This window comes from Oncorhynchus kisutch, linkage group LG18 (assembly GCF_002021735.2).
Source record: "Oncorhynchus kisutch isolate 150728-3 linkage group LG18, Okis_V2, whole genome shotgun sequence".
NCBI lineage: Eukaryota > Metazoa > Chordata > Actinopteri > Salmoniformes > Salmonidae > Oncorhynchus > Oncorhynchus kisutch.
This window is the reverse complement of record NC_034191.2, coordinates 34,347,545-34,374,178: the sequence shown is the minus strand read 5'-3', so window position 1 is coordinate 34,374,178 and position 26,634 is coordinate 34,347,545. Positions and strand designations below refer to the sequence as shown.

General features: G+C 41.6%; 1 protein-coding gene across 2 annotated transcripts; it reads left to right on the top strand.

The window, feature by feature from the left end:
* The first annotated feature begins 917 nt into the window (after positions 1 to 917).
* zbtb44 (zinc finger and BTB domain containing 44) lies at positions 918 to 25,326 on the top strand. Of its 2 annotated transcripts, none has more exons than XM_031795877.1 (6): positions 918 to 1,294; positions 3,201 to 4,252; positions 5,048 to 5,132; positions 11,252 to 11,403; positions 20,993 to 21,076; positions 22,240 to 25,326. In XM_031795877.1, exons 2-6 carry the CDS (start codon positions 3,217 to 3,219, stop codon positions 22,263 to 22,265), a joined length of 1,383 nt encoding a protein of 460 aa, XP_031651737.1. In that variant the 5' UTR covers positions 918 to 1,294; positions 3,201 to 3,216; the 3' UTR covers positions 22,266 to 25,326. The 2 variants fall into 2 exon arrangements, with proteins under 2 accessions (XP_031651737.1, XP_020363525.2); XM_020507936.2 differs by having other exon boundaries at positions 933 to 1,294; positions 20,993 to 21,293.
* The last annotated feature ends 1,308 nt before the right edge of the window (positions 25,327 to 26,634 follow it).

The following is a 26,634-nucleotide window of genomic DNA, read 5'->3' as shown; positions in this document are numbered from 1 at the left end:
TGACAAGGTACAATCTGTCGTTCTGCCCCTGAACAGGCAGTTAACCCACTGTTCCTAGGCCGCCATTGAACTGACAGACTATGTAGTCTTCTCTCCTCCCTGACTTTCCTCTCTATCTCTCTATCTCTATTCCACACAGCTAGTTGAATACGTCCTTAAATGTGATAGGAAAGCATCCAACAGGAAAGTGTGATTATTGGCAGGAAACAGGGACTGCGGAGCATATATTGCTACAGCGTGGGCAGTATCAGAGGGAAAGAGATGTTGAGATTTAGTATGAGGGAGAAGGGGCTACAGGAAATTAGTTTAAATAGTATTTTGAGTAGAACGTCATTAGATATAGTCTCAAATATATTTTTTAAGATAAACGTGGCTGGAAGGTAGGATTTAGTTTCTGTCTCTGGCCCACACTCCAGTACAGTAGGTGGCGGTCATGCACCATAACGTTGGATGCCAACCGCCGATAAACCCCACCGAACGAGAAGTGAAGCAGTCTAGATTGGCATTGTGGAGCACTGGTCGTAGAGTGCATGGAGCAACATTTGGTGAAACCACATGGCTACTGAGGCTTGTGAGAAGAACTGTTTAAAGAAAATGGACACTTGCCTTCTAGGGTGCATTACGTCCTGTGTCTCATTTTTGGTCTATTGATAAATGTTTCACTTGTATTGGTTTCAAACGTGTTCATGAGCGCTACTGAAATGAGGAAAAGTGCATTCTGAATTGAATTTAACCATGCCTTATATTTATTAAATGTTGGTCAATTGCCTGTGCTTTGTCGGTACTTCACACTGCCTGCTCAACCAAGCTCGAAAATAACCTGCCAATTTTCCACCCTGTGATTACAACAACCATATTTAGCTACATAAATTGCTTTCGAGAGCCGTCAGACATGATCTTTACCAAATCAGATGTTGCCTACTGTAATTGGAGTTGCGCGTTGCATTATGGGACACGAATAAAGTGCAAAAAGGATTTGCACAGAGAGGCTAGCTAAAATTATCTCAACGAAACGCAAAAAAAAAATCATTTTGTAAACCTTTAAAAACAATTTGTGCTATCGACCGCTCCAAGTATTAATGAAAATCTCAAATGTATCCGTCTTTGGCCAACGAATGCTTCCCAAGGAATTCCAAAGAACGGGCTAAATAGGCAAGGATAACAACCAGACAGTTTGCAAGTTAGGCTGCTGCACGCCCAGCTGTGGTGTGTTTACATCGGCCTCATTTGACTCCACAACCCGAGGCCGATCAAGTCGAACAGACGGAATCACACACTGTTCTATCGACTGAAGGTATATTTTGTTGCCTAGTCAGTAACTAGATCCCGGAACACTGCTAGCTAGCTATAAGGTGTGGAAGCTTGGTGTGTATTTGTAGTTTACTTGCCAGTCAAATAAACGTTACATCAGATAACTAGCTAGCTAGCTGGTGGCTTGTACAAGGCTCTGTAATTGTTTATAACCAGCTAACTAGCTATTTAAAAAAAAATAAAGCTTTACCAAGCTTTATTTTGTTAGCTAACTAGCTTGTAGTTAGCTAGCCAACTAGCTAGATTGAAACTTGTTGTTGCTTGCGGTATGCAAAGCACTGTTAATGTTTACAAGTGAAAATGCTAGCTAGGTTCAGTTGAGCCTACGCCCCCTTCGTCTGTAAACAATGCCTGTCCCAATTTTGGAGGAGATCCATTGGCTATTTGTGTCGCACCTGATTTGATTAGTAAGAACTAACAACTTCATTGCAGCAGCTAGCGTAACTTAGTAAGCTATTTTCGTCAGTATGATGATGAAATCCCAAGAACGTTAGTGGAGGCTGTTCAAGAAGGGATAACCTAGAAATAATGGAGTTGTTTCATAATGCAGGCTATTAGGCCTAGTTACTCGCCAATAGGTTTTTAGCTTGAGACTTTGATTTGTTATGTTTCTACAGTGAATTATCTAGGCCTATTTATGGACCCTTCACCTATAAAAACTTAAGTCCAGTTCTTGAAAGTTCAAGCCTGGCAATGCTTGAGTCGGGTTTTGGATTAGGTTAGCCAAAATTTAGAATTAAGAGATGATATTGAAAGGTAGACAACAACCCACACTCCTCCACTGCAGCTAAAATCAGTGGCATAAACCTAATTTGCGATGCCTCTATTGGGCCAACAGCCTGGGAGTATTTTTCCTTTTTTTCTTAGTGAGAACAGACAAGCTCTCCCAAAGAGAGCCCCTTCAGGAGAGTTTTGTTTGATGGAAAATCTCATGCCTCAGAGCAGCCACATGTCTGAGAGGGGCAGCTGCACTTGTAGTGTGGACTCCACATGAATTTGGATTTCACCATGATGCATCTGCTTTGATTGTTGTTACATAACTTGCTGTCTACCTCTCTCTTCCACCCTCTCACTGCCCCGCTCTCTTTCACCCTCTCACTGACCTCTCTCTTTCATAGTAACTTATTGGAAGAAACCAAGCAGGACCTTTTAGGTTAATTTGATAGGCTTTTACACAATTACATCATTTGTTTGAACAATTTGGCTGTATGGTTTCATTGGATTGTAGGATAATGTAAGCAGATCTTCAGTTGTCCTCAACCATCAACAATACAAAAACTTGTAGCAGAAATAAAATGCAGATTGTTTGGTGTTAGGTTAAGTTTGTTTTGAGATTTGTTTATCTTCTTTCTAAACCATTGCAAGAGCTGTAAATACATTGTCTCTGGCTTTGAACATCCACATTTATTTTCTGCTAGTAGCACATTTCTACGTTAGATTTTTGGGAGATTAAATCAATCTGAGTTTCAGTGCGTAAACAAATGTCAAGAGGGATGTTTCTCTTGGCTCTGCACTCCTTCATCGCCATTTGTTCTGCATTTCTTCCGCCACCCTGTTAAGACCATGTCGTGAGGCCAAATTAAATTCACCCCAGACAATACAGACTGTTCTCTGTTAACACTTAATTTGTTAAATTGTCATTCTGTGTGGTTACGTAGGCTTAACTGAGCTCCTCTAATCCCATCATCTGACAGAGTAGATTTACTATAGTATGTGGTATTTTCCTTTTTAATACCATGACTGGGTTTATATTTAGGTTGTTTTTGTTTGTTTGCTATAGCCATTGTTTAACATCCATCAAAAGAATGAAATACAAACATTACATTGACTTTATAGCAAAGGCCCAATGTAGTCCAACATTGTAGGATAATTTTCCATTCTTCCTGTAGGTACACTAAGACAAAGATGGGGGTCAAAACCTTTACCCACAGTTCCCCCACGCACAGTCAAGAGATGCTGGAAAAACTAAACGCCTTGCGCAACGAGGGCCACCTCTGCGATGTCACTATCCGTGTGCAGGACAAGTTGTTTCTGGCGCACAAGGTGGTGCTGGCCTGCTGCAGCGAGTTCTTCCGCTCCAAACTAGTGGGCAGGCCTGATGAAGAGGATAAGTTTGTGTTGGACTTGCACCACGTCACGGTGAGCGGCTTCACCCCTCTGCTGGAGTACGCCTACACCTCCACCCTCTCCATCAGCACGGAGAACATCATCGATGTTTTAGCCGCCGCCAGTTACATGCAGATGTTCGCCGTGGCGAGCACATGCTCAGAATTCATGAAGTCCAGCATCCTCTGGAGTGCTGGGAGCATGGGGCAGGAGAAACCGCAGGAGTCGGCTCTCGGCGAGAGTGCTTCCTCCCACTGCGCTTTGACCCCATTGGACAGCAGCCTGTCACCTGTATCGTCTGACTGCAGCGTGATGGAGAGGAACATCCCTGTGTGTCGCGAGTCGCGCCGCAAACGTAAGAGCTTTATCATGATGTCCCCAGAGAGCCCACTCAAATGCACCTCGCAGATCACCTCGCCGCAGATGCCCAACCCATCGCCCTCCTCCTTTTCGGAGACCACCACCCAGCCAGTGGACTCTTCCCTGGCCTTCCCGTGGACCTTCCCCTTCGGTATCGACCGGAGGTTCCACCCAGATAAGCAGCCCAAGCTTCCCGAGAGCCCACGCCGTCTGGACCAGGCAGGGCCCTCGGAGGTGAGCCGCCGGCTGAGTGACTTCCTGGCCTGTGAAAGCTCCATTAAGGCACCGCTGTCGCTGGCGGGCCCTGAGGAGGACGTGCGTGTGAAGGTGGAGAGGCTGAGTGACGAGGAGGTCCAGGAGACGTCGTCGCAGCCCGTCAGCGCTTCCCAGAGTTCCCTGAGTGACCAGCAGACGGTACCCTGCAGTGAACAGGTCCAGGAGGACCTCCTCATCAGCCCACAGTCCTCCTCCATAGGTATGGGTCTCTCAAACTGACAACACTCAGATGTTTTCAGACCTCAACTGTAGTCTTATGTCAAGGTGAGATCACATCCCACACCTATGGTTGTGTGTTTTTAGTTAAATGCTTCGTCCCCAAATTAATGGAAGGGCTAGGCCTAACCACATAGTCTGGTGTGCATATCTTTTCCATTCGTTTTGAATTGCGGCATGTAGCTGGGTCTACATAATGGAGGACCTAGGATGTGGACTTCTCTATACAAGACCACCAACTTTTTTTCCTCTTTACACTTTTGGGGAGTTTCACCAAATTTCCCTCAATTTAAAGGGCTAATTTGCAGTTGCTACATACTTTTTTTTGTTTTAGAAATTCATTATATTTAGGCCTACCCATTGATTCTTGAAGAATATAACTTATAAAGTCCTCATGAACTTTGTTCAACTGTCATACCCAATCAGAACCCAAAATATCATCTTGTTTTACTCAAAGTAACAAAGTAGGCTTAAATATAAACAAACACTGTATAGTCTCAAAACTATAATTTTGATATCATGGATGGTCAATCCTTGGATCGATAGCTCTGTCTATGAATTTGAGTGGCTGCATTTCGCCAGCCCCATTCCTCAACTTTCCCAAACAGTGGTGGGAAGGACACTTTATTGCTTCAGCTGCGGATTGCCACTTTAAAGTTATTCATTTTTTGCTTTACATCTGTGTATGGGTTCGATACCGACCCATGTCTTATGGAAATCAGACTGAGAAAGAGCTAGTAACTGGGGGAAATTATATTTAATCTTTGTTTTGGCATAGGTTCGATAGATGAGGGAGTCACAGAAGGGTTGCCCTCAATGCAAAGTACATCCAATGCTGGAGGTCATGCTGAGGATGATGAAAGGTAACAATATGGTTGGTTGAAGCCTTAGTAGAACGGATGGTACGGAAAAAGTAGATGGATATATACAGTTGAAGTCAGAAGTTTACATACACTTAGGTTGGAGTCATTAAAACTCGTTTTTCAACCACTCCACAATTTTCTTGTTAACAAACTATAGTTTTGGCAAGTCGGTTAGGACATCTACTTTTTGCATGACACAAGTAATTGTTCCAGCAATTGTTGACAGACATATTATTTCACTTATAATTCACTGTATCACAATTCCAGGGGGTCAGAAGTGTACATACACTAAGTTGACTGTGCCTTTAAACAGCTTGGAAAATTCCAGAGAATGGCTTTAGAATCTTCTGATATGCTAATTGACATCATTTGAGTCAATTGGAGGTGTACCTGTAGATGTATTTCAAGGCCTACCTTCAAACTTCGTGCCTCTTTGCTTGACATGGAAAAATCAAAAGAAATCAGCCAAGACCTCAGAAAAAACATTGTAGACTTCCACAAGTCTGGTTCATCCTTGGGAGCAATTTCCATAATGCTTGAAGGTACCACATTCATCTGTACAAACAATAGTATGCAAGTATAAACGCCATGGGACCACGCAACCGTCTCGCCACTCAGGAAGGAGACGCGTTCTGTTCGGTCTAGAAATAAATGTACTTTGGTGCAAAAAGTGCAAATCAATCCCAGAACAACAGCAAAGGACATTGTGAAGATGCTTGAAGAAACAGGTACAAAAGTATCTATATCCACAGTAAAATGAGTCCTATATCGACATAACCTGAAAGGCCGCTCAGCAAGGAAGAAGCCACTGCTCCAAAACCACCATAAAAAAGCCAGACTACGGTTTGCAACTGCACATGGAGACAAAGATTGTACTTGCGATTGTACTTGCGAGCAAGGAGGCCTACACACCTGACCCAGTTACACCAGCTCTGTCAGGAGGAATGGGCCAAAATTCACCCAACTTATTGTGGGGAGCTTGTGGAAGGCTACCTGAAATGTTTGACCCAAGTTAAACAATTTAAAGGCAATGCTACCAAATACTAATTGAGTGTATGTATGCTTCTGACCCACTGGGAATGTGATGAACGAAATTAAAGCTGAAATAAATCACTCAACTATTATTCTGACATTTCACATTCTTAAAATAAAGTGGTGATCCTAACTGACCTAAAACAGGGAATTTGTACTTGGATTAAATGTCAGGAATTGTGAAAAACTGAGTTTAAATGTTTTTGGCTAAAGTCTATGTAAACTTCTGACTTCAACTGTATACACAATACCACTCGTAAGTTTGGACTCACCTACTTATTCCAGGGTTTTTCTTTGTTTTGATTTTTTTCTACATTGTAGAATAATAGTGAAGACAAACTATTAAATAACACATATGGAGTCATGAAGTAACCAAAAAAGTGTTAAACAAATCAAAATATATTTTATTTGAGATTCTTCAAAGTACTTACTCTTGGCATTCTCTCAACCAGCTTCATGAGGTAGTCACCAGTAATGCATTTCAATTAACAGGTGTGCCTTGTTAAAAGTATATTTCTGAAATGTCTTTCCTTAATGCTTTGAGCCAATCCATTGTGTTTTGACAAGATAGGGGTGGTATACAGAAGATAGCCCTATTTGGTGAAAGACCAAGTCCATATCTCAAGAACAGCTCAAATAAGCAAAGAGAAATGAAAGTTCATCATTACTTTAAGACATGAAGGTCCATCAATACGGAAAATATAAAGAACTTTCAAAGTTTCTTCAAGTGCAGTCGCAAAAACCATCAAGCGCTATGATGAAACTGGCTCTCATGAGGACCGCCACAGGAAAGGAAGACCCAGATTTACCTCTGATGCAGAGAGGTAGTTCATTGGAGTTACCAGCCTCAGAAATTGCAGCCCAATAAATGCTTCACAGAGTTCAAGTAACAGACACATCTCTACATCAACTGTTCAGAGACTGCGTGAATCAGGCCTTCCTGTTCGAATTGCTGCAAGGATTGCACTACTAAAGGACACCAATAACAGAGGAGACTTTCTTGGGCCAAGAAACTTGAGCAATGGTAGAACAGTGGAAATCTGTCCTTTGGTCTGATGAGTCAAATTTGAGATTTTTGGTTCCAGACTCCGAGTATGTAAACGGATAATCTCTATATGTGTGGTTCCCACCGTGAAGCATGGAGGAGGAGATGTGGGAGTGCTTTGCTGGTGACACTGTCGGTTTATTTAGAATTTAAGGCACACTTCACCAGCATGGCTGCAGCAATACGCCATCCCATCTGGTTTGCGCTTAGTGGGACTATGACCCAAAACAAACCTCAAGGCTGTGTAAGGGCTATTTTACCAAGAAGGAGAGTGATGGAATGCTGCATCAGATGACTTGGCCTCCACAATCACCAGACCTCAACCCAATTGAGATGGTTTGGGATCAGTTGGACCGCAGAGTGAAGGAAAAGCAGCCAACAAGTGCTCAGCATATGTGGGAACTCATTCAAGACTGTTGGAAAAGCATTCCATGTGAAGCTGGTTGAGAGAATGCCAAGAGTGTGCAAAGCTGACATCAAGGCAAAGGGTGGCTACTTTGAAGAATATAAATTATGTTTTGATTTATTTAACTCTTAAGTAACGTGTTTGGTTACTACATTATTTCATTGTTTTGGTGTCTTCGCTATTATTCTACAATGTAGAAAAGTTACAAAAAATTTGAAAAACCTTGAATGAGTATGCTCTTCCAAACTTTTGACTGATACTGTGTGTGTATGTGTGTATATATACAGTTGGGCAAAAAAGTATTTAGTCAGCCAGCAATTGTGTAAGATCTCCCACTTAAATTGATGAGAGGCCTGTAATTTTCATCATAGGTACACTTCAACTATGGCAGACAAAATGAGAAAAAAAATCCAGAAATTCACATTGTAGGATTTTTGATGAATTTATTTGCAAATTATGGTGGAAAATAAGTATTTGGTCAATAAACTTTTGTTATCTCAATACTTTGTTATATACCCTTTGTTGGCAATGACAGAGGTCAAACGTTTTCTGTAGGTCTTCACGAGGTTTTCACACACTGTTGCTGGTATTTTGGCCCATTCCTCCATGCAGATCTCCTCTAGAGCAGTGATGTTTTGGGGCTGTTGCTGGGCAACACGGACTTTCAACTCCCTCCAAAGATTTTCTATGGGATTGAGATCTGGAGACTGGCTAGGCCACTCCAGGACCTTGAAATGCTTCTTACGAAGCCACTCCTTCGTTGCCCGGGCGGTGTGTTTGGAATTATTGTCATGCTGAAAGACCCAGCCACGTTTCATCTTCAATGCCCTTGCTGATGGAAGGAGGTTTTCACTCAAAATCTCACGATACAGGGCCCCATTCATTCTTTCCTTTACACGGATCAGTCGTCCTGGTCCCTTTGCAGAAAAACAGCCCCAAAGCATGATGTTTCCACCCCCCATGCTTCACAATAGGTATGGTGTTCTTTGGATGCAACTCAGCATTCTTTGTCCTCCAAACACGACGAGTTGAGTTTTTACCAAAAAAGTAATATTTTGGTTTCATCTGACCATATGACATTCTTTCAATCTTCTTCTGGATCATCCATATGCTCTCTAGCAAACTTCAGACGGGCCTGGACATGTACTGGCTTAAGCAAGGGGACATGTCTGGCACTGCAGGATTTGAGTCCCTGGCGGCGTAGTGTGTTACTGATGGTAGGCTTTGTTACTTTGGTCCCAGCTCTCTGCAGGTCATTCACTAAGTCCCCCCGTGTGATTCTGGGATTTTTGCTGACCGTTCTTGTGATCATTTTGACCCCACGGGGTGAGATCTTGCGTGGAGCCCCAGATCGAGGGAGATTATCAGTGGTCTTGTATGTCTTCCATTTCCTAATAATTGCTCCCACAGTTGATTTTCTTTAAACCAAGCTGCTTACCTATTGCTGCAGATTCAGTCTTCCCAGCCTGGTGCAGGTCTACAATTTTGTTTCTGGTGTCCTTTGACAGCTCTTTGGTCTTGGCCATAGTGGAGTTTGGAGTGTGACTGTTTGAGGTTGTGGACAGGTGTCTTTTATACTGATAACAAGTTAAAACAGGTGCCATTAATACAGGTAACGAGTGGAGGACAGAGGAGCCTCTTAAAGAAGAAGTTACAGGTCTGTGAGAGCCAGAAATCTTGCTTGTTTGTAGGTGACAAAATACTTATTTTCCACCATAATTTGCAAATAAATTAATTTAAAATCCTACAATGTGATTTTCTGGGGAGAAAAAAATCTCATTTTGTCTGTCATAGTTGAAGTGTACCTATGATGAAAATGACAGGCCTCTATCATCTTTTTAAGTGGGAGAACTTGAACAATTTGTGGCTGAATAAATACTTTTTTGCCCCACTGTGTGTGTGTGTGTGTGTGTGTGTGTGTGTGTGTGTGTGTGTGTGTGTGTGCGTGCGTGCGTGCGTGTATATACAGTGCCTTGCGAAAGTATTCGGCCCCCTTGAACTTTGCGACCTTTTGCCACATTTCAGGCTTCAAACATTTTTGTGAAGAATCAACAAGTGGAACTACATTTATTGGATATTTCAAACTTTTTTAACAAATCAAAAACTGAAAAATTGGGCGTGCAAAAATATTCAGCCCTCTTAAGTTAATACTTTGTAGCGCCACCTTTTGCTGCGATTACAGCTGTAAATCGCTTGGGGTATGTCTCTTATCAGTTTTGCACATCGAGAGACTGACATTTTTTCCCATTCCTCCTTGCAAAACAGCTCGAGCTCAGTGAGGTTGGATGGAGAGCATTTGTGAACAGCAGTTTTCAGTTCTTTCCACAGATTCTCGATTGGATTCAGGTCTGGACTTTGACTTGGCCATTCTAACACCTGGATATGTTTATTTTTGAACCATTCCATTGTAGATTTTGCTTTATGTTTTGGATCATTGTCTTGTTGGAAGACAAATCTCCGTCCCAGTCTCAGGTCTTTTGCAGACTCCATCAGGTTTTCTTCCAGAATGGTCCTGTATTTGGCTCCATCCATCTTCCCATCAATTTTAACCATCTTCCCTGTCCCTGCTGAAGAAAAGCAGGCCCAAACCATGATGCTGCCACCACCATGTTTGACAGTGGGGATGGTGTGTTCATTGTGATGAGCTGTGTTGCTTTTACGCCAAACATAAAGTTTTGCATTGTTGCCAAAAAGTTCAATTTTGGTTTCATCTGCCCAGAGCACCTTCTTCCACATGTTTGGTGTGTCTCCCAGGTGGCTTGTGGCAAACTTTAAACGACACTTTTTATGGATATCTTTAAGGTCTGATACTCCTTCCATTTCAATATTATCGCTTGCACAGTGCTCCTTAGGATGTTTAAAGCTTGGGAAATCTTTTTGTATCCAAATCCGGCTTTAAACTTCTTCACAACAGTATCTCGGACCTGCCTGGTGTGTTCCTTGTTCTTCATGATGCTCTCTGCGCTTTTAACGGACCTCTGAGACTATCACAGTGCAGGTGCATTTATACGGAGACTTGATTACACACAGGTGGATTGTATTTATCATCATTAGTCATTTAGGTCAACATTGGATCATTCAGAGATCCTCACTGGAGAACTTCTGGAGAGAGTTTGCTGCACTGAAAGTAAAGGGGCTGAATAATTTTGCACGCCCAATTTTTCAGTTTTTGATTTGTTAAAAAAGTTTGAAATATCCAATAAATGTCGTTCCACTTCATGATTGTGTCCCACTTGTTGTTGATTCTTCACAAAAAAATACAGTTTTATATCTTTATGTTTGAAGCCTGAAATGTGGCAAAAGGTCGCAAAGTTCAAGGGAGCCGAATACTTTCGCAAGGCACTGTGTGTATGTGTATATATATATATATATATATAAGTGGAAATATCAAGATCCCCCTTCCCTGGCTTTCAACCCCACTCGTTTGGAAGGTTTCATACCCTTGAGATTTTATTTTGTTAAATCTAATCTTGCATTTATGTAATATGTTCCATTTTGCCTTTAAGCTGGTATGGAATCCTTGGGTCTTGATGTTTTTATGATGAAGCTTAACAAAGGTTTTGATCTGGCACCACACGCTTTACCAAATTTGTGTGTACCTCACTGAAGCACCACATCCTCTTTCTTGATTTTCAGATTAGAAAGCCTCCAGTACCCTTACCACTTGTACATAAGCCCTTCCATCCGCCCTGGCACTAACGGGCCTGACAGACCTTTCCAGTGCCCCACGTGTGGCGTCCGATTCACCCGCATACAGAACTTGAAGCAACATATGCTCATCCACTCTGGTAGGTTTTTCCACACATCCACTATGCAGTTGGAGAAGTCTGTGTAGACTAACTACTGCTCTGCGACCTGTTATGTCCTATCTGTTATGTCATAGGTACCCATCTGGAAAGTAGTTCATGTGACTTGTACCGTATTTACATTGCCCCCTACAGTAGTTCCATGCGTCCTCTATCCACCCGATGATAGGAGCTGGAGATCAATGGTATGAATGGCTATTTAATGGTTTGACTCATGGCACACTGTGGAGAAGGATGAAGGGCATTCCAGGGAACATTGATTTTGGAAACACTTGAGGCTTGGTGTCTCCCGCCTCGGTTGACATCGGAAAAACACACTCATCAAGCGCACACATACCCAAACTCATGCTTGACGACAGTGGAACATTATAACAGGAAATGTCAACCAAATATCTACACTAATTTCAACTTGACTCTTAACCTTCACAAACAAGCAGTGCTACATTCAATGAGATCAAGTGTTGTTGTTTCAACGTTTCCAGCCCTTGATACAACAAGTTTGATTTTTGGAGTATAATGTCCAATTTAACTTATTTAACGTCTTTTCTAAGCTTGAAGCATGAATTTGTCCAAAAGTAATCAGGCTTGCATGTGAACAGTCCCATTTGTTCAGCCATGTACAGTTACAGCATGTGGAAAGTAACTAACTATAGGCTGCAGGCAAGGACTCCATATTGTGTCCCAACAAATAATGGGATAATTGTCTCTGGTACTCCAAACATCAGACACACTGCTCACATTCATCAGGAAGACCACCAAGGTATTCATCAGGGTTCTATCCCCCACCCAACACACACATCTACTAGACCCAATTATAAAATATATAGTGGAGTATTCCATCAAAGCAAGAAGGGGGGGTGCTCTCTGCCCTGTAGCTGTGTCCAGAGGTTTTTCACTACTGTAGCTCCTATGTGGTATTATTATTCTAAACTGGCCAGTCAAGTATACCGTATAGTAGAGGTTGACTATCTGGTTGAAAATACTTCATGGGGCTCAAGTATTTTTCTTCAGGGTCATTTAAGCTCAATCCATAGTGTTGTATGCAGTTAAAAGTAATGCAGTTCACGTCTGCTTAAATTATCCTTCTCTGGCTCTGCGCAATGGGCTTCATTGTAAATTCTCGTAAACGTATGCCTCAAAAAAGAGCTGTTGATGTATTTTTATATTTCTCATTGAAAAAAGTCTGGCTTAGTCTTAGTCGTGGCATGTTTACGAGGGCCATAAATAACTGAATCAACGGAAGCTCTTTTTGTTGTATTCCATGGCCACTGAGTTCTATGGAAATAATGACTCTTGTGCCAATCTCCCTTCATATTGTTCCCCTGGTCCGTTCGGCACAGAACTGGTTGTTACGACCCGTGTGTGTCAATGAACCATGAGTGACATTGGAGACTGGATGCCTTTGTCACAGAACACATACAGCTGATGTTCTGAAAAAACTACAAAATCTGGATTCCTACAAATCAGCTGGGCTAGACAATCTGGACCCTCTTTCTAAAATTATCTGTCAATTGTTGCAACCCCTATTACTAGCCTGTTCAACCTCTCTTTCGTATCGTCAAAGATTGGAAGTATAACATAACTGATATGGCAGGTGATACCCCTAGGACAAACCATCCTGAAAAAAATAAACAAATTCAGCCTACCACTGTTTTCAATGGCTGTCACTTTGTTTATAAGGCGAAATCCTCCCAGATTGCAGTTCCTAGGGCTTCCACTAGATGTCAACAGTCTTTAGATAGAGTTTCAGGCTGGTTTTTGGACAAATTAGCCAAATTAGCCAAATGGTAGTTTTTCTAGGTGGCTCCCATTTTGGCTGTAGTGTTTCCAAGCGCGTGGAAGAGAGCACGTTCTTTGGTATTTTTCTCCGGTAAAGACCATGACGATTTTCCGTCTTAAATGATCGAATTTATTTACGTATTCGGGTACCTAAGGTTTGATTATAAACGTTGTTTGACTTGTTTGGAAAAGTTTATTAGTAACGTTTGGGATTAATTTTTTATGCATTTTGATGGAGGCAAACCGGGTGGATTATTGACTGAAGTGCGCCAGCTAAACTTTTTATGGATATAAAGGAGGACATTATCGAATAAAAGAACCATTTGTGATGTATCTGGCATCTTTTGGAGTGCCAACAGAAGAAGATCATCAAAGGTAAGGCATTTATTATATCGCTATTTCTGACTTTCGTGGCGCACCTGCCTGGTTGAAATATGTTTTTCATGCTTTTGTATGCGGGGCGTTGTCCTCAGATAATCGCATGGTGTGCTTTCGCCGTAAAGCCTTTTTGAAATCTGACACAGCGGCTGGATTAACAAGAAGTTAAGCTTTATTTTGATGTATTACACTTGTGATTTTATGAAAGTTAAATATTTATAATTCTGTAGTTTGAATTTCGTGCTCTGCAATTTCACCGGATGTTGGCCAGGTGGGACGCTACCTGCCCATAAGAAGTTAACAAACAGATCACCGACCATTTCAAATCCCACCGTTCCTTCACCACTATGCAATCCGGATTCTGAGCTGGTCATGGGTGCACCTCAGCCACGCTTAAGGTCCTAAACGATATCATAACCGCCATTGATAAAAGACAGTACTGTGCAGCTGTCTTCATCGACCTGGCCAAGGCTTGGCCATCACTGCATTCTTATCGGCCGACTCAACAGCCTTGGTTTCTCAAATGACTGCCTCGCCTGGTTCACCAACTTCTTCTCAGATAAAGTTCAGTGTGTCAAATCGGAGGGCCTGTTGTCCGGACCCCTGGCAGTTTCTATGGGTGTGCCACAGGGTTCAATTCTCGGGCCAACTCTTTTCTCTGAAAATATATCAATGATGTCGCTCTTGCTGCTGGTGATTCTCTGATCCACCTCTACGCAGACGACACCATTCTGTATACATCTTGCCCTTCTTTGGAAACTGTTAACTTCTTTTGGGCAGGTGGGACGGAATGCAATATTCAAAATACAGAAATACTCATAATAAACATTCATAAAACATACAAGTGTTATACACTGCTCAAAAAAATAAAGGGAAACCTTAAACAACACAATGTAATTCCAAGTCAATCACACTTCTGTGAAATCAAACTGTCCACTTAGGAAGCAACACTGATTGACAATACATTTCACATGCTGTTGTGCAAATGGAATAGACAACAGGTGGAAATTATAGGCAATTAGCAAGACATCCCCAATAAAGGAGTGGTTCTGCAGGTGGTGACTACAGACCACTTCTCTGTTCCTATTCTTCCTGGCTGATGTTTTGGTCACTTTTGAATTCTGGCGGTGCTTTCATTCTAGTGGTAGCATGAGATGGAGTCCACAACCCACACAAGTGGCTCAGGTAGTGCAGCTCATCCAGAATGGCACATCAATGCGAGCTGTGGCAATAAGGTTTGCTGTGTCTGTCAGCATAGTGTCCAGAGCATGGAGGCGCTACCAGGAGACAGGCCAGTACATCAGGAGACGTGGAGGAGGCCGTAGGAGGGCAACAACCCAGCAGCAGCACCGCTACCTCTGCCTTTGTGCAAGGAGGAGCAGTGCCAGAGCCCTGCAAAATGACCTCCAGCAGGCCACAAATGTGCATGTGTCTGCTAAAACGGTCAGAAACAGACTCCATGGGGGTGGTATGAGGGCCCGACGTCCGCAGGTGGGGGTTGTGCTTACAGCCCAACATCGTGCAGGACGTTTGGCATTTGCCAGAGAACACCGGTGCCCTGTGCTCTTCACAGATGAAAGCAGGTTCACACTGAGCACGTGACAGAGTCTGGAGACGCCGTGGAGAACGTTCTGCTGCCTGCAACATCCTCCAGCATGACCGGTTTGGTGGTGGGTCAGTCATGGTGTGGGGTGGCATTTCTTTGGTGGGCCGCACAGCCCTCCATGTGCTCGCCAGAGGTAGCCTGACTGCCATTAGGTACCGAGATGAGATCCTCCTACCCCTTGTGAGACCATATGCTGGTGCGGTTGGCCCTAGGTTCCTCCTAATGCAAGACAATGCTAGACCTCATGTGGCTGGAGTGTGTCAGCAGTTCCTGCAAGAGAAGGGCATTGATGCTATGGACTGGCCTGCCTGTTCCCCAGACCTGAATCCAATAGAGCACATCTGGGACATCATGTCTCGCTCCATCCACCAACGCCACGTTGCACCACAGACTGTCCAGGAGTTGGCGGATGCTTTAGTCCAGGTCTGGGAGGAGATCCCTCAGGAGACCATCCGCCACCTCATCAGGAGCATGCCCAGGCGTTGTAGGGAGGTCATACAGGCACGTGGAGGCCACACACACTACCTAGCCTCATTTTGACTTGTTTTAAGTACATTACATCAAAGTTGGATCAGCCTGTAGTGTGGTTTTCCAATTTAATTTTGAGTTTGACTCCAAATCCAAACCTCCATGGGTTGATAAATTTGATTTCCATTGATCATTTTTGTGTGATTTTGTTGTCAGCACATTCAACTATGTAAAGAAAAGTATTTTTAATAAGAATATTTCATTCATTCAAATCTAGGATGTGTTATTTTAGTGTTCCCTTAATTCTTTTGAGCAGTGTACATCGGCTTAAAGATGAACTTCTTGTTAATCCAGCCGCCGTGTCAGATTTCAAAAAGCCTTTAAGGCGAAAGCATATCATGCGATAATCTGAGGACAGCGCCCCGTTTACAAAAGCAGACAAACATTTTCCAGCCAAGTAGGTTAGTCACGAAATTCAGAAATGGCGATCAAATTAATCACTTACCTTTTTGATCTTCATATGGTTGCACTCACAAGACTCCATGTTACACAATACATTTTGTTTGATAAAGTCCCTCTTTTATATCCAAAAAAACTCAGTTTTGTTGGCGCGTTTTGTTCAGTAATCCACTGGCACAAAGGCAGTCACAACAGGCAGACGAATAGATCCAAATAGTACTGGTAAAGTTCGTCGAAACATATCAAACAATGTTTTTTATTAATCCTCCGGTTGTCTATTGTCTTTAAAACCGGACAGTAGCGTATTCAATACAAAGGAAAAATAACTCGCAATTTTTCAGAATAAAAGCCTGAAACAATGTCTAAAGACTGTTGACATCTAGTGGAAGCCATAGGAACTGCAATCCAGGTCCTATCCATTTATATGGTGGATAGGCTTTCAATGGAAAAACACAGAAAGATCGAATCCCTGTGCTGACAAGGGAAGAATCTGTCATTCTGCCCCTGAAGAAGACAGTTAAACCACTGTTCCTAGGCTGTCATTGAAAATAAGAATTTGTTCTTAACTGACTTGCCGAGTTAAATAAAGGTAAAAGTAAATAAAAATGCCATACAACACTCCTTCTGTGGCCTCCAACTGCTTTTAAATGCTAGTAAAACTAAATACATGCTCTTCAACCAATTGCTGCTTGCACCCGCCCGCCCGACTAGCGTCACTACTCTGGACGGTTTTGACTTAGAATATGTGGACAACTACAAATACCTAGGTTTCTGGATGGACTGTAAACTCTCCTTCCAGACTCACATTAAGCATCTCCAATCCAAAATCAAATCTAGAATCGGCTTCCTATTTCGCAACAAAGCCTCCTTCACTCATGCTGCCAACTTACCCTCGTAAAACTGACTATCCTATTTATCCTTGACTTTGGCAATGTCATTTACCAAATATCCTCCAACACTCCAACACTCAAACTGGGTGTAGTCTATCACCGTGCCATCTGTTTTGTCACCAAACTCCCATATACTACCCACACAGCGACCTGTGTGCTCTCGTTGGCTGGCCCTCACTTCATATTCGTCGCCAAACCCATTGGATCCAGGTCATCTATAAGTCTTTGCTAGGTAAAGCCCCACCTTATCTCAGCTCACTGGTCACCATGGCAACACCCACCTGAAGCACACGCTCCAGCGGTTATATTTCACTGGTCATCCCCAAAGCCAACACTTCCTTTGGCTGCCTTTCCTTCCAGTTCTCTGCTGCCAATAACTGGAACAAATAGCAAAAATCACTGAAGCTGGAGACTTATCTCCCTCTCTAACTTTAAGTATCAGCTGTCAGAGCTGTATCTGTACATAGCCAATCTGTAAATAGCACATCCAACTACCTCACCCCCATAGTGTTATTTATCTTTTTGTTATTTTGCACAACAGTATCTAAATCAAATCCAATGTATTTATATAGCCCTTCTTACATCAGCGGATATCTCAATTTGCTGTACAGAAACCCAGCCAAACAGTAGTTGTTGCGGGTGCAGCAAGTCAGCACCTTAGGAGTAAATGTCAGTTGGCTTTTCATAGCCGATCATTAAGAGTATCCCTACCGCTCCTGCTGTCTCTAGAGAGTTGAAAACAGCAGGTCTGGGACAGGTAGCACGTCCGGTGAACAGGTCAGGATTCCATAGCTGCAGGCAGAACAGTTCAAACTGGAGCAGCAGCGTGGACTGGGGACAGCAAGGAGTCATCATGCCAGGTAATCCTGAGGCATGGTCCTAGGGCTCTGGTCCTCCGAGAGAGAGAAAGAAAGAGAATTAGAGACAGCATACTTAAATTCATAGAGGACACCGGATAAGACAGAAGAAGTACTCCAGATTTAACAAACTGACCCTAGCCCCCCAACACTTAAACTACTGCAGCATAAGTACTGGAGGCTGAGACAGTAGGGGTCAGGAGACAAAGTGGCCCCATCCGATGATACCCCCGGACAGGGCCAAACAGGCAGGATATAACCCCACCCACTTTGCCAAAGCACAGCCCCCACACCACTAGAGGGATATCTTCATCCACCAACTTACCATCCTGAGACAAGGCTGAGTATAGCCCACAAAGATCTCCGCCATTGCACAACGCAAGGGGGGGCGCCAACCCAGACAGGAAGATCACGTCAGGGACTCAACCCACTCAAGTGACGCACCCCTCCTAGGGACGGCATGGAAGAGCACCAGTAAGCCAGTAGCTTACGTGTAGGTATGTACGGCAGGACCAAATCGGAAAGATAGGTAGGCACAAGCCCATGTAATGCTTTGTAGGTTAGCAGTAAAACCTTGAAATCAGCCCTTGCCTTAACAGGAAGCCAGTGTAGAGAGGCTAGCACTGGAGTAATATGATCAAATCTGTTGGTTCTAGTCAGGATTCTAGCAGCCGTATTTAGCACTAACTGAAGTTTATTTAGTGCTTTATCCGGGTAGCCGGAAAGTAGTCAATGGGTAGCCATTGCAGTAGTCTAACCTAGAAGTAACAAAAGCATGGATTAATTATTCTGCATCATTTTTGGACAGAAAGTTTCTGATTTTTTGCAATGTTACGTAGATGGGAAAAAAGCTGTCCTTGAAACAGTCTTGATATGTTCGTCAAAGGCGAGATCAGGGTCCAGAGTAACGGCGAGGTCCTTCACAGATTTATTTGAGACGACGACAAACATCAAAATTAATTGTCAGATTCAACAGAAGATCTCTTTTGTTTCTTGGGACCTAGAACAAGCATCTCTGTTTTGTCCGAGTTTAAAAGTTGAAAGTTTGCAGCTATCCACATCCTTATGTCTGAAACATAGGCTTCTAGCGAGAGCAATTTTGGGGCTTCACCTTGTTTCATTGAAATGTACAGAGGTGTGTCATCCGCATAGCAGTGAAAGTTAACATTATGTTTTCGAATGACATCCCCAAGAGGTAAAATATATAGTGAAAACAATAGGAGGAACACCGAAATTTACAGTTGATTTGTCAGAGGACAAACCATTCACAGAGACAAACTGATATCTTTCCTACAGATAAGATCTAAACCAGGCCAAAACTTGTCCGTGTAGACCAATTTGGGTTTCCAATCTCTCCAAAAGAATGTGGTTATCGATGGTATCAAAAGCAGCGCTAAGGTCTGGGAGCACGAGGACAGATGCAGAGCCTCGGTCTGATGCCATTAAATGTAATTTTCCACCTTCACAAGTACAGTCTGTGCTATGTTGTTGTCTAAAACCAGACTGAATAATTTCGTAATCATTGTTTGTCTTCAGGAAGGCAGTGAGTTACTGCGCAACAGCTTTTTCTAACATTTTTGAGAGGAATGGAAGTTATGATATATGCTGATTATTTTATTTTTTTCTTGGTCAAGGTTTGGCTTTTTCAAGAGAGGCTTTATTACTGCTACTTATAGTGAGTCTGGTACACATCCGGTGGATAGAGAGCCGTTTATTATGTTCAACATAGGAGGGCCAAGCACAGGAAGCAGCTCTTTCAGTAGTTTAGTTGGAATAGGGTCCAGTATGCAGCTTGAAGGTTTAGAGGCCATGATTATTTTCATCATTGTGTCAAGTGATATCGTACTAAAACACTTGAGTGTCTCTCTTGATCCTAGGTCCTGGCAGAGTTGTGCAGACTCGGGACAACTTGAGCTTTGGAAGAATACGCAGATTTAAAGAGGAGTCCGTAATTTGCTTTCTAATGATCATGATCTTTTCCTCAAAGAAGTTCATGAATTTATTACTGCTGAAGTGAAAGCCATCCTCTCTTGGGGAATGCTGCTTTTTAGTTAGCTTTGCGACAGTATCAAAAATAAATTTAGTTTTGTTCTTATTTTCCTCAATTAAGTTGGAAAAATAGGACGATCGAGCAGCAGTAAGGGCTCTTCAATACTGCACGGTACTGTCTTTCCAAGCTGGTCGGAAGACTTCCAGTTTGGTGTGGCGCCATTTCCGTTCCAATTTTCTGGAAGCTTGCTTCAGAGCTCGGGTATTTTCTGTGTACCAGAGAGCTAGTTTCTTATGACAAATGTTTTTAGGGGTGCAACTGCATCTAGGGTATTGTGCAAGGTTAAATTGAGTTCCTTTAGGTGGTTAACTGATTTTTGTCCTCTGATGTTCTGGGTAGGCAGAGGTAGTCTGGAAGGGCATCAAGGAATCTTTGGGTTGTCTGAGAATTTATAGCATGACTTATGATGCTCCTTGGTTGGGGTCTGAGCAGATTATTTGTTGCGATTGCAAACGTAATAAAATGGTGGTCGGATAGTCCAGGATTATGAGGAAAAACATTAAGATCCACAACATTTATTCCATGGGACAAAACTAGGTCCAGAGTGACTGTGACAGTGAGTAGGTCCAGAGACATGTTGGACAAAACCCAATGAGTCGATGATGGTTCCGAAAGCCTTTTGGAGTGGGTCTGTGGACTTTTCCATGTGAATATTAAAATCACCAAAAATTTTAATATTATCTGCTATGACTACAAGGTCCGATAGGAACTCAGTGAGGAACGCTGTATATTTCCCAGGAGGCCTATAAACAGTAGCTATAAAAAGTGATTGAGTAGGCTGCATAGATTTCATGACTAGAAGCTCAAAAGATGAAAAAAAAAGTTTTTTTTGTCAATTGAAATGTGCTAACGTAAATGTTTGCAACACCTCCACCTTTGCGGGATGCACGGGGGATATGGTCACTAGTGTAACCAGGAGATGAGGCCTCATTTAACACAGTAAATTCATCCGGCTTAAGCCATGTTTCATTAACAGTTCTAAAAAAATCTATGTCATAATGCAGAATTCATATTTAATCTATTGTAGTGATTCTAATGTGCAACAGAAGTAATCTTTCTCTTTTGTTCATCCCTTTCTCAACAGGCATTAAGCCCTTCCAGTGTGATCGCTGTGGGAAAAAGTTCACACGGGCCTACTCCCTGAAGATGCACCGGCTGAAGCACGAAGGTAAACGCTGTTTCCGGTGCCAGATTTGTAGTGCAACATTCACGTCCTTCGGCGAATACAAGCACCACATGAGGGTGTCCCGCCACATAATCCGCAAGCCCCGGATTTACGAGTGCAAAACGTGCGGCGCCATGTTTACCAACTCTGGCAATTTAATTGTACACCTGCGGAGTCTGAACCATGAGGCATCTGAACTAGCAAACTACTTCCAGAGCAGGTGAGGAGTCCAGGGGTGTCGTCCCTTCATTTACTCAGCTTAACGTAACACAGGAAATAAGCAAAAAATACAAAATAAATCTCCCATAGTGGCCGTGTTCAGGGAGAAATACTATTTCAAGCTTTTCAGAATTGGTTCATTACACAGGCCCAACTAACTGTTGCACACTAAGCATACTGTACAATTTACAGTACAACACATCTCTGTCATGCTGAATATGTGGTTCAAAGCAGTCTTTGGCCACTTTCCTCATCCCTATATAGTGGGATATATATATATTTAATGTAGAATAGACTATTACATTACATTGTATTTTGTTGTCCAATTTCTTAATTGAACCATTTCAATGCTGTTATCTTAGTTGCTAGCCTTTGAGAAACATACAGTATCAAATGATGCGTGCTAGGGTCTTTAAATCCTTTCGTCTTGCTTGCAACAATTTGGATACATTACATAACCTATTTCTGTCAATGCATTTTGCTTTTCCATATAGGAATTTCACTCCGTTTAATGGCTTTCATTCAAATGTATTGCTCATAGAACTTAAAGTACTTCTACATAAAGCAGACATGGACTCATATATTCTAGACTTTTCCACTTCTTAATCAACTCAAGCCCTCACAGGTTTTTTAGGGCTCAAATGGGCCACTGACTTTTTAAAATGTTATAGTATAGTATGTCTATGCCTGAGATCATAACACTGTATGGAAAATTCTTTGGCGATCCAGTTTAATTCTCAAAAAACAGATCACAGGCCTCACACAGCCCTCACATAAAAGATCTGTCACCGTATTATTTTTCAAGAAAATGGGCAGATTTCCATCCGTTTTTCAAATTGCTTTCAAACTTACACCATATTTACTGTGTAGTCTACTTTATATAGGAGGTTTAGAGACACTTTTATCAACAGCCTTTTCTCGTCTGTTATGTCTCCACGTGGTCCCAGTGATTTCCTCATGCCCGACTACCTGAGCCAAGTGCAGGAGGAGGAGACTCTGGGGCAGTACGAGCTGGTGGAGCATGGCTTCGAAGGCAACAACTCGCCTGTCCAGATGGCGGTCATCTCCCAGGTCTCCTCCACCCAGAATTGCGAGAGCAGCACCTTCCCCCTGGACCCCTTATCCCTGAAGGACGAAAAGGTGTCGGAGGAGCCAAAGACAAACGGCAGTAGCAGCTCCCCGGATGGCTCTGAGGAGGAGAACGCCCATATCAAAGAGCTGGCTTCCAATTCGATTGAGTGACCGTCACCTAATTGTCCCCCTCACCCCCCCCCCCCCTTCCAATCCAAAGCCCTGACTTTGGAAAGTGCCTGAGATTGCCCTTCTTAACATTCACCTCTAGAATGGGAGGTCTTAACTTTGCTAACAGTGACAAGTAGTTTGTTTCCTTCCTTATTGGATTATTGTTTTTGCATAATGAAGTTCATATGATAGACGCCGTCTTACTTCTTGAGTGCCGTCGCTTTGGGCAAACTTAGTGTTACTAAATATTGTTTGATAATCGAATGCTACATTGGATTTTGTCATGAACTATGTCAGAGGTGTGTATGCATTCCTTTGTGAGGAGGAGCACAGTACATTTGAAACTTTTTCACACACAAAAAGTTTGACCGTGAAATTGCATCGTAGAGCTCTTTGTCTCTCACTTTTGTTATGAAATGAACTGTAGCTACTACACTTGACTTGTATTGGGTGTTAATGTAGGTGTCTACTGGTGGCTTAGACCCTCAAAGGCATGGCAGCATTTTATTTCATACGCGAAGTCAGTCGTTAAACCATCGAGAGAGACGCACTGCAGCGGCTGCCCTTTCCGATATCTGGAACAGCTAGGCTAAGTTCAAATGTGAAGTTGAAGTGGAGTAAATTTGTCAGACCTATTTCATTAATACTTGTCCCTAACATTTCTTATGTGGTGGAAGTTTCTATACTGAGGTATTTGTAATATGTCAGCTGTGTGACAAAAAAACGAGTCTCACTATAACAACAATTTGTTAAATGTCAAAAACAATTGTCACCACCGTGACGTAGAAGTAATATATCACCACCATAAGTGACGTATTACTAATATGTCAACTTTGGTGACATAACTACTATACTTTAATTAATGTCACTATTTTGACATAATGAGACCATGTTGCATTTGGTGGAGAATGTGTTGGTCAATTTACACTGAATGTTTACTTTGGACATGACATTTCAGAAGCTAGTGTCATGACTGTGGGTGACATTCTTCAGACTAACATTGTACTAATCAAGTGGTCAGCACATTAGAATCTGTAGCTGGGTGCCTTGCTTTTACTGTGAGTTGAGTTGTGTAATTCAATGTATATGGAGCCAGGAGAGGTCTTCAATAACATGGCAAACATGACATTGCTTTGTATCATGACGTGTGATCGATAGGTATTTTAGTCTTCATGGTGTTCTAGGTTCACCTTGCAATTTTCCAGTTTCAAGTACAGGCTAAATTTTCAACATAAATCTTGCCCTAGCTTGGACACCTGTTACTGTACATTGCTTGGACACCTGTTACATTGAGCTATCACTAGTCAGTTGCATATCACCATGCCTTTATAATAAGGTGGTGATACTCCATTGATTTAAATGCTACTGGTATTTCATTTTTCATTGTGTTCCATGCCTTTAAGTGTAGTCCTTATTCACTTAATCTTGGTAGTCCTGCAAAAAAACGAAAGGACTTTTGCATGCCAATGAAATGCAAATTAGATTAGAAACTTTTAACATTTGTTGGTATTGAATTCTTGACCCCTCAACCAGGAATTTCTGGAATTTGACATTGGACCAGTAGATCCTAAAAATATTACCAGGAAAATAAATAAGAATTTGATGACAATTAACATGTTGAATCTGTTATCTTGGGTTCAGAGAAGTAACAGTTTGTTTTACTATCATAGAATGGGTGCTCAGAGATTTGTTTTATGATTATGTATCGTGCCATCCAATCAACCGTTCCTAAAAGATGTGGCATTTAGCCTAACTACCCTATGTCTGGGTAACAATCAAGCTCTCCTATTGCACCAAATGTTCCCAATCCCTTTGGGGTTGACGTATCTACCATTTGAATCTATCGTTGCTGTTGACATTATAAAGTAATGAGCTAATCATTCTTGGTTTCCCCATGCTATTGAAACAGGAAATGTCATTTTCGCTCCGATAGACACTATCATACTGTGCGTTGGAGAAAGTATAGCCTTATATTGGCCCTTGTATAGATTCAACCTGCACAATTTAAAATCTTGAGACATTTTCTTTTTTTCTCACGTTTGAGCATTTTAGCGCTTAAGTAAGCTTGTGTTTTGCCTGTGTTTGTTTCTGTGTGTATTCATATACCTTTTTAATAAAGAAATGCTGCTGTTTTGTTAACTTAAAGTGCCCAAATATTTTTTGTGAACCTAATGTGTGCAATAAATGGACAAGCTGTTTATATTTTGTCTGAATAATGAAAGAAAAGAATGTACTGTTTTTGTGTTGTGTACTTACAATGTGACAAATTAACCTGAAGAAAAATAAGTGAGAATCCACTCATCTGTGAAAATCGTGAACAAACCTACATTTTGATATGTAAAATTTTTGTATTTTTGCATTTCGCCTAGGAATGTGAAATGCGTGTCCATTTAAAAGTCCTGTGAATCCGAGAACGTGCTTTCTGCTGTTTCCTATTCAATAAGGTCTTGTTGAGGCATTAGACCTCGGCACATATCAGCTTTTTGTTCTTGATTTTACTCCCATCAAAAGTTTTTACGGATTTTAGCATGTCTTTTCTTTGTTCCCCAGATGTAGCTTCTCTTTTGTGCAATGTTTAAAACATGTATTGATTACATATGCCTTTTTAACGTATACATGATATATACATTTCCTGGTTCATATTGTTTGTTGAAAATATGAAAAAAAAACAGTAGCTCTTAGTTATACATTATATATTTTTGTGACTTTTTGTATTATGTTTGCCGTTTCATGAATATGCCATCTTTTGGATATTCTCGTTTAAATGTGAATAAAACAAAATGGTTAAGGAGTGTGGGTGTTTTTGTGTTCACTTTGTCTGCAAACACATCTGTATTGTGTGTGTATGTATATGTGTGTTTTCTTTATGATGTAGATTAATTTCCAACTTAGTTTGGATGATTGAAAAATATCTATTTGACATTCATTTAATGGTTTTAAACATCCCCATAATGCAATTCACATATGGTGCAAGAGCAAAATTTGTTTGTGGTTTCATAAGCAAGTATTTACTTGGACAGACAAAATAAATAAAAACTTGCACCAATTCCCACCCCCTTGGCCAAGTTATTTATTTTTGCGGACATGAAAGGACAACGTATCTGGTATACATCACCTACACAGTCTTCTGACTGGAGCACATGCCTATAAATGATTTTTCTTAGCCATATGCCAAAACGATAAAACCCACCAACCTCAAAAACACAATTCTGAATCATTATGCTTTCACACTTGCCTAATGATGGTGTTTGTTTTTCCTGCTCATAACCCTGTTGACTACTGCCTATTGCTATGAAAAGCACTGTAGGCAACAAATTAAGTTAATCAAATATACTTGTTCTTGATTATTCTGATTAATTGGCATGTACATTTTTTTTTTCTTGGCATTTATCTATTATATACTTAAAGTCTAAGACAATTCTAAGATGCATTATGTGGTTGGTAAATGAAAGTGAAAAAAACATGCATTGTTTTAATCAATAGGGTTTTGCATGTGTTGTAAAATAACTACACACCCCTCATATCCAGACTTCTCCCTACAGTTCTGCCCAAATCTCTGTAATTACTGATGCATGTTTTGATTAAAATGTGGAAAACAACGATACGAAAGATAACCTTCTGTGAAAGTGTGTTTACTTTAAGTAGTGAAAGCCCACAGAGTGAGGTCTGGAGCATTAATGGAGATTTATGATATATGTGAGATGATCCCAACCACCTGCGTATAATTCTGTGTCTCTTTGTCTGTGACTCCGAATTGGTCTTCAGATATAGAGGAATTAGGCCAGCATCAGTGAAGCTTATGTTATCAGTCATTACCATGGATGGATTACCCTATAAACTAGCTCTAAGTACTACAGCTTTTATTACCTTTTAGACTCAAGGAAAGGAAAACTCTGGATCCTCAGAGATCCAATATAACATTTATCACAAATAATGTCCTTATTAGAAACATATTTCTCTTGTAAAAAAAATTAAAATACACAAAATAAGCCTTTCATGAACTAAACACTCGCACTTGACTCTTTCTCACCTTAAAATAAATACATGACTTATTTTTCGAAATACAAACTTGAGCCTAAGTTTTTTCACAAGACCTTCTA

Excerpts from the sequence above, each read along its gene's own strand:
- zbtb44 (XM_020507936.2), top strand. The coding sequence starts at position 3,217 with ATGGGGGTCAAAACCTTTACCCACAGTTCCCCCACGCACAGTCAAGAG. Across the intron at positions 4,253-5,047 it reads CCCACAGTCCTCCTCCATAG|GTTCGATAGATGAGGGAGTC; the intron begins GTATGGGTCTCT and ends GTTTTGGCATAG. Across the intron at positions 5,133-11,251 it reads CATGCTGAGGATGATGAAAG|ATTAGAAAGCCTCCAGTACC; the intron begins GTAACAATATGG and ends CTTGATTTTCAG.